Source organism: Belonocnema kinseyi, chromosome 9, assembly GCF_010883055.1.
Source record: "Belonocnema kinseyi isolate 2016_QV_RU_SX_M_011 chromosome 9, B_treatae_v1, whole genome shotgun sequence".
NCBI classification, from domain to species: Eukaryota; Metazoa; Arthropoda; class Insecta; order Hymenoptera; family Cynipidae; genus Belonocnema; species Belonocnema kinseyi.
Window position 1 is genome coordinate 33,848,437 of NC_046665.1, and position 13,317 is coordinate 33,861,753.

Below are 13,317 nucleotides of genomic sequence, written 5' to 3' on the forward strand. Positions count from 1 at the left end.
GTCCGCCACCTTTTGATGTCCCGCGACAAACATGGCAGCGCTCACATGTTTATATTTTCATGCACAGTTTGTCGGCAAAAATGCTCGTGCGCATAATCAAATGGCACATCGTAAGATGGCTGCTATCCCCACTCATGGAATTCTCCTCCCTCCCGTGGAACCGACCCCGCTTGCCAAGTTAGGATAGCAGGCCTAGTCCCGTGTTTCCTATGTCCATGATAAACTGCTACTAAAAGATGCTGTTTTTTTTCTTTAATTTTTAAAGAAGGAACCGAAGGGGAACGAACTTCTTATACAGTTACTAAATTTAAATTACAAGAGCCGAAAACGACCAAATTTGGATAAGCAAAATTAGACCGGTCCAAATTTCGTCTTTTTTTATGCTTGCTGTTTCAAGTTGGTAAGGGAGGAAAGTTAACCTCATCTTGAAATTTTTTAGGTTTCGACGCATAAATAGATTACGTGACACAATCACAGAAAGTTAAAACATAAATCGTTTTAGTTTCCCCTTTGAAGACATATACAGTAATATACCAATATATGAAAAAATTCAAACTTGTGATCTATTTGGTTAACCCATTAACGTCACAAGGACACTTTTTTCAACTATCCATTTCTCTAAAACATTTCACTATGAAAACGTCCATCAAAAAATTCGAAAAGTACCTATCCTACTATTTTTGAGGTCGCTCTTTCCAATGGTTGAATCAAAATTACATAAAAATATGTTTTTTTACACTATTTTTGCAAATTAATGCAAAAAAACACCTCGATTGTTATGCTTTCGAATGGTATAATTGGTTTTATTTTTATCATAGTCTGAACTTGCAAAATAACGGCAAAAACAATGGAAAAATTGATCAATTTTTCGACTAATGATTTCTTGCGATTAAAACACACTTTTTGTACCGAACCTGCATGGTCAATATAGTTGCTATGGTTTTTTGGGTCGCTGATTACGAATCTGCTATTATTTTTGCAAAATTAATTTGTTTAAACATTTTGTTTAAACAAATTATTGCAAAGAATGAAATTTTTTTTAATTTACTTGCAGAATCGTATTCTACGAAAAAAATACGTCGGAAATATTTATAGTCAATTTAAATTATTTAAATAATTAAGTTAATATCAGCAAATATCAATTTGCTATATCCAAATACATTGTTACATATCGTTTTCTAGGTTTTCGGGGTCGCTGATGACGAATGTAATATTAATTTTTCAAAATTATATTTTACAAACAATATGTTTGATAATGTATGCAAAACTGTCACTACATTCCAAAAATTATTTCGTAAGTCTGTAATCTAAGGAAAAATTTAGTTATTTATTCGTAGAAAACTTTGTTTTATTTGTTGCTATCTTTTCAAACAAGAATTCCATTGAATAATTTAACATGTTCTGCCACTGTTGAGCCCAACTGATGTTGCCCGATTCCCACCATGAGGAGGTACATGTCACCGAGAATCATCTTTTTTTTCAATTTTCTAAATATTAAAAAAATTTTTTTTCAATTTTCATATTTTTTTTGTGTGTGCTTGAAGTTATTTACTCGTGCGTTTGTTTAAAACATTTCATGCAAAAGTATACTTGACACTCTTTGCGAGATTTCACGGTTCTTACTTCGCACTTCTCGTATGAGCAATATTTTTTGAATATTGTGTTTTCGAGAGTATGATTTGAATGTTTATTTTCTGACACATTGGAAGCAATTAAATATTTTTCACAAATTTCCATGGCAACATCTTTTGTTCCTAATTTATTTTTGCTCACTGAATTGTAAAGCACTGTAGCGTTTGTGATTGATGCCTCTATCAGTCTAATGAAAATGGTCCATGTCCATTTCTTGGCTCGAATTATTGGCATCAAGTTGTTGCAGTGCTGATCGTGTAGGTCGACTCCACCCATACAATTGTTATGAACTTTGAAGGCATTTGGAAAAGGTATTGCAGCTTTTCCCTTGGCTTCCTTATCATAACGTGATACGTTCGAAGTAGGGGTGACGCCAGCAGCTGAAGAAAGAATCGAAACTGCTTTTGAATCCATAACTGTGACAAAATTAGTACCACTATTGCTATCATGCTTTACTTTAGATGTTCCTCTACGAGCTTTCGCATCGATTTCGTTAGACACGTCAATCCTATCTTTTTTTATAGTGCCGGTCGCTCGCAGCTTTTGATTTTTCAGCTGCACTAACAGGTCAGGAGAAGAAAATTTGTTATCAAAGTAGATATGATACTGAAGTCTATTACAAGGAGAAGTCTTAAGCAAAAATTCTTGAAGCATTTGTAAAACAACTCGACTACCTTGAGAAATTTTGGGTAGGAAATCAACTTTTTCATTTTTGCCACAGTAAATATCAAAATGAAATAAGTAGCCATTCGAACCACATAATGCCCACATTTTGATACAAATCGAATCGGTTTTCCTCTAATAAATTGGTTGAAACTGATTTTTCCGTAAAATTTTATCATCATTTCATCAATAGAAAGTGCTTTACAAAAATATCCAAAAGTCTTCATATTTTCATTGAAAATATTCAGAATTTGACGTACACGCCAGGCCTTATCCTTTGCGTCTTCATCGACTGGTTTGTGAAATTTGACGTTAGATTTTATAGTTTCAAATTCACGACGGCCCATAGTTGATGTTACTACATCAGACCGTAGCAAAGTTTTTGAAGACCAATAATCTCTTTGTGATAATCGTTTGTTAAATATTTTGAAAATAATAATACCTATAAATGTGTTGAAACGATCGGAAGACAACTTGTATCTTCGTTTCGATGTAGAATCAATAATATATTTCTTCAGTTCTTCAGAAAAAAAAAATTTCAAATAAATCTGTTGGTGAACTAGCAAGAATGTTTTTCTTTTGTACCTCAGACAGTAAGGTATTATTTGATAGAGTATCACTATACATCATCTCTCCATCAATCCAATTATAAACATGTTCTTCTTCCAATTTTTTCTGACTTGTACTATAATTTTCCAATACTTTTTGGTACGACTGAAATTTCTGAGTCTTTGAATACTCTTCACCCATTTCAATATCACCTTGCTTATTACCTTCGTCACCAATAGACGACAAATCATCTTCACTATGATCAGATTCACCAGAATCGTCTGGATCAGAAATGAATACTGTATCAACGTGATTTTCTTTTTCAGTATTTTCTACTGTATTGATACGATGTCTCTTTCCCGCATTTTTTGATTCGGAAAGTTTACGTTTCGACATTGTGAATCGAATGAAATGGTCAGTGTGTCAAAATTGGATGTGTTGTTATTTTTTTACGCAAATATGATTACCGTGCATTAAAACTCTTCAAACTATTTGAAAAACATATAATTTTTTTGCATATATTGTTAAAAAATTGTAAATGTCCAAATTTGAGCTCGCAGGTTATATTTGCATAAGGTAATAATGGCGCGAAAATGTACTGCGATGACGCAATCCTATTTGATAATATCTATGATAAAATATTTTATAAAACAACTTTTGTTTACGTCGTCTCAATATTATGATCAACGTGATTAATCAAAGATGAAACCAATTATTGTTCTGCGAAAATTCTGATGAACGAAGATTTTCATTTTTTCAGGTTAAGAATGATACGAGAGTATGATTATTGCAAATTACAACTCTTGAAATGACTTCGGAACGATTACATATTTTTGCCTACATTGTTAAACATATTGTTTAAACAATATAATTTTGAAAAATTAATATTAAATTCGTGATCAGCGACCCCGAAAACCTAGAAAACGATATGTAACAACGTATTTGGGTATAGAAAATTGATATTTGCTGATATTAACTTAATCATTTAAGCAATTAAAATTGACTATACATATTTTCGACGTATTTTTTCCGTAGAATACGACTCTGCAAGTAAATTTAAAAAATTCTCATTTTTTGCAATAATTTGTTTAAACAAAATGTTTAAACAAATTAATTTTGCAAAAATAATAGCAGATTCGTAATCAGCGACCCAAAAAACCATAGTAACTATGTAGACCATGCAGGTTTGGTACAAAAAGTGTGTTTTAATCGCAAGAAATGATTAATCGAAAAATTGATCAATTTTTCCATTGTTTTTGCCATTATTTTGCAAGTTTAGACTATAATGAAAATAAAACCAATGATACCATTCGTAAGGATAACAAGCGAGGACACGATTACACTATTCCAATATTGAATATTCTTACGAAAAGGTATCGAAAATGTGAAAAGAAAAAAAACCAGGCCTGAAAAATTCGTGTTTTGTTGTATTAATTTGCAAAAATAGTGTAAAAAACCATATTTTTATGTAATTTTAATTGCACCATTGGAAAGAACGACCTCGAAAATTAGTAAGATAGGTACTTCTTGAATTTTTTGACAGACGTTTTCATAGTGAAATGTTTTAGAGAAATGGGTAGTTGAAAAAAGTGTCCTTGTGACGTTAATGGTTTAAAGTTAATTAGCATTTTAATTCACTTTACACAGAATTAACTTTCATAAACAAATAATTTATAACTCAGTCAATTCAGTGATATCTTACAGAAATGATTAAAGGCACCTGAAAAAAATGTCATTCAGTAAAATCCAATAATTTTTCATTGACAATTCTTAAATTTCGTTTAAAATAAATTTAAACTGGGTTACATATTTTTTTATTTCTGCAAAGAAAAAGTTGCCTTTTATACATAAAAAATATTTTTGGGCACCTAATAAGTCAAAGTTCAAATTCAACTAACGTTTTACAGTGTTGGATTCAAGCGGAGAACCCAAGCCTGGATTTATTTATGGAAATAATTATTGGCTCGGAACTCGAAGTCAATGCTATGATTCTTCGAATAGATCGCCTTTAATGTTGGAGGAAGAAGTAAAACATAACGATTCGAAATTTCGAAATGTGAAAGAAGAATTCCCACCTTTTGAAGTACACTATTTTGTTGCATACTTTACACACAACAGTACTCTTCAGTATCACGTTAGATTACCAAATGAGGCAAGTATAAATTATTCATAAATTAAAATAATGTTATTTCTTTTAACAAGTGAGATGCAGTTTAAGAGATTTTTATAGCAAAAATATTGTTTTTTTCTATTGATTGTTTTTTCTATATATCAGGTTTTATATTTTCTTTTTTTCTTCAGGATTTAATTATTCTCGGCCTTTGTCTACCAGCTGAATGTTCCATGAATGAAATCGCCTTGATTCTCGAGAAGATGTTTGAGGACAGAATACTTTTAATTAGCGACCTATATAAAGTAGATTTTAAATTATCACAAGTGAAGGACCTAACAGAAGATAAACTATCATTAGGATTTGGAAGAATTTTAACGTTGTAAGTGTGATAAATAACTTATTTTGATCATTTCATGCTATACTATATTGCCTACATAGCAGCCTTCACAAAAAACCTGGCGTTTTCTTGAGATTTGGTTCAAGTGGCCGGTAGAAAAAACCAGGTCTGTCTTAGGCTTAGACCTATACTTAAACTTCGAATTTTTAAAGGGGAAGTAGCAATAAATAAAGAATCAATTGAAAAATTAATAATTCTATAAAATTTCATCAAAATGGCATCAAATTATGTTCAAAAGTGACAAATGATTTTCTTATATTTTTTAAACTTTGTTCAGCATAACATTTGATAGAAAGTAAATAATTAAATCTTAGCTTAATTCGTGGCCTTGAAGGCTCTCTTATATTTTTGGCGAATTATTTATCTTGCTAGAACTCGCATCTAATGCGCTGCAAAGCAGTTTATTCACAACAAATGCTTTTAGTTGCCCCTGATACAGAGTTTCAACATTTTTAGATGATTAGTGATTATTTCCTGGCAAGTGAAAGATGAAACAGTACCATAATCATATGATAATTTCCGAATACACAACATTGAATGATTATACGTCACAGAAAATAAATTATGAAAATTATGAAAAAATATATGGGTTTCGTTCATCCTTTGTATGCACAATGGTGAAATGAAGGGATCTCCGAAACTAAGGAACATACAGATACGATTCTTGAAGCAAAATAGAGATTTTTACTTCTGAAAATGTTGTATGTATTGTTAATGAGCAAAAAGTTTCTCTTGAATGTTTAAAAAATTATTTTGTCCTTGAAAAAATACAAGAGACTTTACGATCATCGAGACAACCACACTCTCAGCAGGGGACTTTGCTGGAGTTCCTTGACTATCGTAGTCTTTTGTAATTTTCCAAGAAGAAAATAATTTTTTAAACATTCAGGTGCAACTTTTTGCTCATTGATAATACATATGACATTATCAGAAGCCAAAATGTGTAATTTGCTTCAACCCGTGCAGAAAGTAATTTTTTTTGAATATTTACAATTTTTCACAAGAGTTTTTTTCTTAAAACAAAAAACGAAAATAAAGTTATTTTCGCGAGAGTTGTATTTATAATTTTTAGACATTTTAAAACACATGAACCATATTTTTAAACACACTTAATTTTTTTTTAAATAATTATACTGTCGTCATAGTACTGCGCCGATCGTGGAGCCTGCCGTTATCTAGTACTGAACGAACTGCCGATTATCTGTACTGGTAACCAGTAATGGCCCAGTACTTCTATGGTCAGGGTCCCATCAGATACAGATTGATTTGCCATAGCTGTACGAAGCATGGTATTCTTCACTAGAACCTGAGAGGACCCCCATCAGTGTTTTCTAGACTAGATATTCTGATAAGGGCCTTAACCAGTTTTTTCTAGCCTAGATATTCTGATAGCAGCCCGAATCAGTTTTTTGTAGACTAGATATTCTGATAGGGGTCCCATCAGAACCCAGCTTAAAAAAGGGAAAGATGGGGAAATTTCTGCACGAGAAGAATCATCTCTGTGCGTTCTTTAGTTTCAGAGATGACACCTTTTTATGTTCTTGATAATAACTTATTAAAAAATGATTATTTGCGTCTGTAAATTTCACCATTGTGCATAGACAGGATCAACGAAACCATATAATTTTTGCATAAATTTTATAATTAATGTTCAGCGACTTAGAGCCATTCAAAATTGAGTATTCGTAAATGATCATTTGCTTATAGTACGATTTCAAATTTCACTCGCCAGGAAATAATCGTTAATCATCTGAAAATGTTGAAAGCCTGTATCAGTAATTGCAAAACCTTCACCTGCAACATGCATGTTGTCACATATTTTTATATATTTTTCTGCTGAAATTTTCACGAAATCTGTACGAAAATCGAAGTGCCTATATTTTTTGGACAGATAGTAAGTATAGGTCTAAACCTCAGACAGCCCTGGTTTATTCCTTTGACCTTTTCGAAAAAGTCCCAAAAAATACCAGATTTTTTCGGGAATTTTTTTATGTGGTTTCGGTTTGTGCGAAATCTTGAAACGAAGTAGCATCTAAAATGGCCTGCTCAACCGAATTCGTAAAATAAAACCTACGCGCTGGGCATAAACAATCCGTTGTAAATATATGTCAATGAGTTCTGTAGCTCAGTGTTCACCCTCTCGACTTTTGCACTTGGGGTCGCTTCTTTTTACTGCAGCGCGGGAGGCAGTGATTTAGTAAAAATTTTGCGTGAATACAAATAAAGAGGATTTAGAAAATAAAGAATAAGGTAGCAAGTTCTTTCTAAATAGTTGGGAGTACGAATTTTAATTACATATGTGTGCACGTTTAACATATAATTAGTATTTGTTTTTGCCCAGATATGGAAAAGAAGTTTGGAAAATAAAAGAAAATCATTGGTCACTTTTTGAAATGAATGTATAAAATTTTAATCAAAATTTATAAAATTATCAATTTTTCACTGGATTCTTTAATTATAGATATTTTTATTAGAAATATTAATTTCTACGTTAAAAGACCCCGCACAATTTACATTAAAATCCGGCTACGGTCAAATTGGCTGCAATTGCAATATAATATAGTTTAAAGCCTCCTCCCAAAAAATCAAAAGTTTTCGAGATAGGTGGGACTGAGCGCGAAAATTATGACCACAAGTAAATCTAATGTCCCGCTTGAAACTTGACCTATAGTCTTGTCTTAATTATCTGGACTACAAAATATCTTTGGTAGTCCGGAATGTCTTTTGCCTTGATTATTTTGAAAAATCTTTACATTCCAGGGCAGACCCATTAAATTGCCTTTAGTAGCTGGACTGGCTTTTCCTTCGATAATTGAATTAATCTACAGTCTTGTATTCATTGACTGAACTGCCTTCCACCTTTAATATTTCGAACAGTATTTACATTGTCAGGACAGGGCAATGATTTTGCCTATTATTACTAGGACAGCGCCATTTTGTTGCCCTTATTAGCTGGACTGGTCTTACCAGTGTTTCTAGTATTGTCAGTGATTGTGCTGCTCGCATTTTATTAAAAAATTTGAACCTCATCTTCAAGTTTCAAGCGGGACATTAGATTCGCTTGTCTTCATATTTTTCGCGTTCAGCCCCACCTATCTCGAAAAATTTGATTTTTTGGACTAGTACCCATTAGGATTTTTTTATCAGGAGGCTTTGAACTACATTATATTGCAATTTCAGCCAATTTGACCGGGGTCGGATTTTAATGCAAATTGTGCGGAGTCCTATACGCAAAAGTAACTTGGGTTTAAAAAAAATAAGCAAATTTGGACGGACACAAATCTATATTTTAACCTCAGTCTAAGCATAGATCTGAACGTACGACAGACTTGATATTTTCTTCCGTTCAATTTCGCTAAGTCCTAGGAAAATACCAGATTTTTCGTGCTATCCGATATTTTAAAAATTCTAATTAGTTTTTATTCTTGCGTCTTTTAACATTTTACATTTATTTTTATTTTTGACTGATTACAAGAAAATTAAAATTTTCACTGATTTCACCATAAGCTCAATGCTAAAGTTATATACAATGTTTTCATTTTCGTCCTCACTTACTGCAGCGCTCGATGAGAAAATACTTGATTCCTACAATATTAATGAAAATCACGTTTTTATCAAAATAGGTAAACCATCCTTTAATTTTGCTTTTTCAGATTTGTGTTTTCATTAATTTTGGCATTAATGTTAACGGGCACACTTTACGATGTTCTTGTTCATCGAAAGTACAAACAGTTTAAAAAGAAGTTAGCCCATTTCGAGAAGAACGACACCCCTCATAATAATCGTAAGAAGCTTTCAATTTCAATTTCAGATATAAATTTTAAAAAATCTTAAATAAATTTATAAAGTTATAACTTTTAAACTTAAATTCTAATTTAGAATCCAAAAACACTACACAATCTTTGGAATCTGCTGTGTTGAAAAAATACCGTCAAAGCACGATGGGAAAAGTATTATTGTGTTTTTCCACCTATACGAATACAAAAATTATTTTTGATACGAAACTGAGTGTTGACTCTCTTCCTGTAATTCATGGATTAAGATTTTTGGGCATGGTATGGATTATTATGATACACACTGTTTTCTACATGAGCGATTTCACTGGTGAGTTCTCAGAATTATTAATTTTAATTATTAAAGTTTTAAGCAAATAATATATTAAACATAAAGCTTTATTATTTATTTTGAACAGACAATAAACCCTGGTCGTGGAGAATGGCCGAAGGTGTTGCTGTTCAAGTCATAGGCAATTCAACTCTAGCAGTTGACACATTTTTCTTTTTAAGCGGATTCCTTATTTCATACTTATATTTGAAAGGAAAACAGAATGAGAAAGAGGAAAACCCGATTAATTACAGAAGGAAAGCCAATGAATTTGCAGGGGCGGTGTTAAAGCGATTCTTACGGTAATACATGCCTTGAAAATTAATTTAACGCACTTTTAATACTCATTTAAATTTAATTATTGATTTATGATTTACCTACAGAGTCTAAAAGAGCAAATAAAGTTACCAGTGTTAAAAAAATGTGTACTTCAAAAGATCCAAATTCTAATCTAAATAAAAAATTTCTGACTGAAATTAATAATAGTATATATATTTGAATGTCATCAGTGACTTAACAAAAGTTTTAAACTACAGGATCATAAATGTTATCTAGCATTTATATTTTATATATCTAGCATTATCTGTCAAGTAAGAATTTTATCTAATTATGAAAGCACACAAATGAAAGTCGGTTTTGTATACCAAAAATGATAGAATGATAATTTAGTTTCGAAGTTCTCATAACTTCACCATTTGTTTTATGTTTTTAACTTCTTATTATATTTTTTAATGCTTAGATTAACTCCAGCCTATATGATGATGATTGGTATCGTAGATATAAATTCAGCTTGGTATGGTGAAACTTCTCAGTTTTACATGTCCGAACGACCACAAGAAGTTTGTGTAAAATATTGGTGGAGAAATATAATGTACATTAACAATCTTTTCGGAAGAGACACAATGGTAATATTATTTTAGTATTTTGTAATATTAGAATGCGTTATATGGACAATAGGTATTCTTGTTTAAACTCTCGGAGCTTTTTCAAATTTAACTTATATTTTCTAGTGTATGTCTTGGAGTTGGTATTTATCAAACGATATGCAATTTTTCATCATCGGCAACTTCCTTCTAATTATGTCTTCTGTGTAAGTCAACTAAGCACCTTAAAATAAAATGAAAGAAAAACTTGGCGAATTCATTTCAAATTAGGCAGGCAGTCCATCCTTAAGTCACAGAATAATTTGCCAATCAAATAGGTTATTCTTCAAAGGAAAAAAAGGCCAATAGTATCTTGCTGATTTTTCGAAATGTTGGGTTGAAAAATATATGAGCAATAACCCAAGACTTTTTACATTCTCATCCTAACGAGAGGGTATTGCTTTTCTTTCTTGTGCTTATTTTCTAGATTTTCCTAATTTCAAGAGTATGTTCCATGATATCTCATGGTATTCCTCTGTGCCCCGCCTTGAAGAGAAGAGAGAATTATGTTGTTTTTTGAAACACGAAAATTCACTTTTTTGCCAAAACAATATAAGATACGAAACAATTAAATAAACAAAATTGTTTCTACTAAAAAGTTCTAGAAAAATGTCTTTTGACACTTTTTCCTATCTCGCATTATTTTCAAGATTTTTGCGATAATATGTGCAGAATATGTCGAAGAATATGCCGCAATATTTCTATAGAGATAGGTCGTTCCCGTGAGAGTATGTATACACCCAGATAGTATGTGTTCTAAGTACTCAGAGTGTGTACGACTCGCTCTGCACTACCGATGTGAACATCTTGACTTAAAATGTACCAAGGTTTTAGGCTGAATGTGGTTACAATAATTAATAAGCAGTCGCGTACAATTATCCAGGGTGGTCACTGAAGTAACAAGTCCCAAGAAGAGGTGTAACAATCGTGCCAAAAGATGAATAGGACAGTACGACGACGAACCAGAAAAACACAATCATTGAGTGGACAAATCAACTTAAAAATGACTTGCTAGACTGCTTCGATATCGGCACAATCTGTGGTACCAGAAAAACCCAGAGCTTCGCCACTTTTCGCATCAGTCATGGCGAAATCAAGCTGCCTACCTTACAGAAAATGGATATGTATGTGGAGCGCTTCTCTAACTGCTGCTTGAACAAGCTGCAGATGGAGAAGCATTGACATTCAGTGCTTCCTAAGCCGCAAGATCTGGCTGAAATAGATGCTTTCCTTCTTTGATTTTATGGTGCTGTGAGAGCTTTGGTTGATTCGAATCGAAGGCTAAAACTGAAGATAGATCAAAAGACCAAAAGACGTTTGCATCAAATGAACCAGAAGATTGGATGGGCAAGACAGAATGCGTCCCATGTGCAGTGTGTGATTGACAACATAACATCTGGTAGACCGTTCACAGAAAGGCCTCGAAAGTTCGCTCAAAAACTGAGGATCTACAATAACACACTGAATAAGTCAGAGCTGCTGACAATCAATCCGCATATTCTTCACAAAATACGATTTTTATCTGACGCAAGGTGGTGAATACAGAAGAGAGAGAGGGGGGGGTGATTAGTCAGAGAGAATTAACAGTTTCTCGCTGACACATCGCGCCTCTTTAGCGCTCTCCCTGTTTCTTTCAAAAAACCACCTAGGCCCAATGAGGTTGAGACTTTCCGTAAAGAAGTATAAAAGATTCCGAAAACATTGTCGTTGTAAGAAGATACTGATACTATTATCCACATCAAGGAGTTTTGCTACAACCTCAAAACATCTGCGAAGAAATATCCATCAATCACTGCCGAGGAAGTGAAAACATGCATTTAGGGGCACGACGAACTTTTCCGCTGTAGGATCCGATGAAATCAAGATCTTCTGGTGGAAGAAGTTTACTTCTACACACCAACATCTGGCCCGCATATTAACCTCATATTTATAGTCGGAAATGCTCGTTCCGCAGTTGCTGGTGTTAGGACGCACTTTACTCTTACTGAAAAAAGGCAATTTATGCAACCCGGAGAATTAAAGGCCAATAACTTGTTTGAGCAGGCTGTATAAGATCTTAAAAGTCTGTCTTTTGGAAAGCCTAAGGGTAGATGCACATATAGTGAGATGCATAGATACATTGATGCTCCTTTGGAAAACTAGATTTACTATCTTATCTAAAAAATTATCGTGTGACTACGAAAACATCACCTTCCAGAATGGCGTCTTTCAGGACAATACCATGAGCCTTCTAATTTTTCGCATTACACTTTTATCTCTATATCTTGCACTACGAAGTTCTCCTGAATAGCTCTGCGGCGAATCTGTATGGGATAAGTGAGCCAAGATTCGTCTGATGAAAGGAAACATTATTGTCATCCCCGGTGACCCTAAACTTGTGGATATAAGTGTTATCAGACATCTTTACGCTGGAGAGACCTATACATGTCTGAGCGTGCCTCAAAGCCGCATTCAGGACGTGAAATCCGTAAAAGAGTCTGTCCGAAGCAGATATAAGCCTCTACTTCGACACATTTGGTCTTCAATTCTGTCGGCGATAAACAAGGTATCTTGCTTTCCTAACTTTGACTTTCCTCAGATCATCAGGACCTAATTCAGACACAGAGGGTTTCTTTTCGGCATGCCAGGATGATGTCATTTCCACCTTGGTATACCGTGACCGCATCATATGTCAAGAAGTTCCCAGTGATAGGTGCAGAGCGTATCATGCACAAGCTGAGTACCCAGAGTACATACTATCTGGGTTTCGCTCTGACGATATTGGTTGCGATCATTACCCTGCCGAACATTCCGATACAGAGTGAATAGTCCAAAACGAAGTATCAAATTTTCTGGAAATACGACTTATTTACTGTGGTTCTGCTGAGAGTCGGTGTCATTCATAGATGACAGTTGCTCCCAGTGGGACTCTGCAGAGGTTGTTGAACCTTTTTTTA

The 13,317-nt window shown here is 33.3% G+C and overlaps 1 protein-coding gene and 1 long non-coding RNA gene across 3 annotated transcripts in view; one reads left to right on the forward strand and one right to left on the reverse strand.

The window, feature by feature from the left end:
• The window catches only part of LOC117179682, a 39,087-nt gene that overhangs the window by 12,050 nt on the left and 13,720 nt on the right, over positions 1 to 13,317 (reverse strand). The gene's annotated exons all lie outside the window — the stretch shown is intronic.
• The window catches only part of LOC117179681 (nose resistant to fluoxetine protein 6-like), a 22,830-nt gene that overhangs the window by 6,576 nt on the left and 2,937 nt on the right, over positions 1 to 13,317 (forward strand). The window contains exons 2-8 of the mRNA XM_033371704.1: positions 4,752 to 4,996; positions 5,146 to 5,336; positions 9,008 to 9,138; positions 9,234 to 9,458; positions 9,547 to 9,760; positions 10,198 to 10,363; positions 10,469 to 10,548. Of these exons, the coding sequence (XP_033227595.1) occupies positions 4,752 to 4,996; positions 5,146 to 5,336; positions 9,008 to 9,138; positions 9,234 to 9,458; positions 9,547 to 9,760; positions 10,198 to 10,363; positions 10,469 to 10,548 (1,252 nt within the window). The remainder of the gene's footprint in view (positions 1 to 4,751; positions 4,997 to 5,145; positions 5,337 to 9,007; positions 9,139 to 9,233; positions 9,459 to 9,546; positions 9,761 to 10,197; positions 10,364 to 10,468; positions 10,549 to 13,317) is intronic.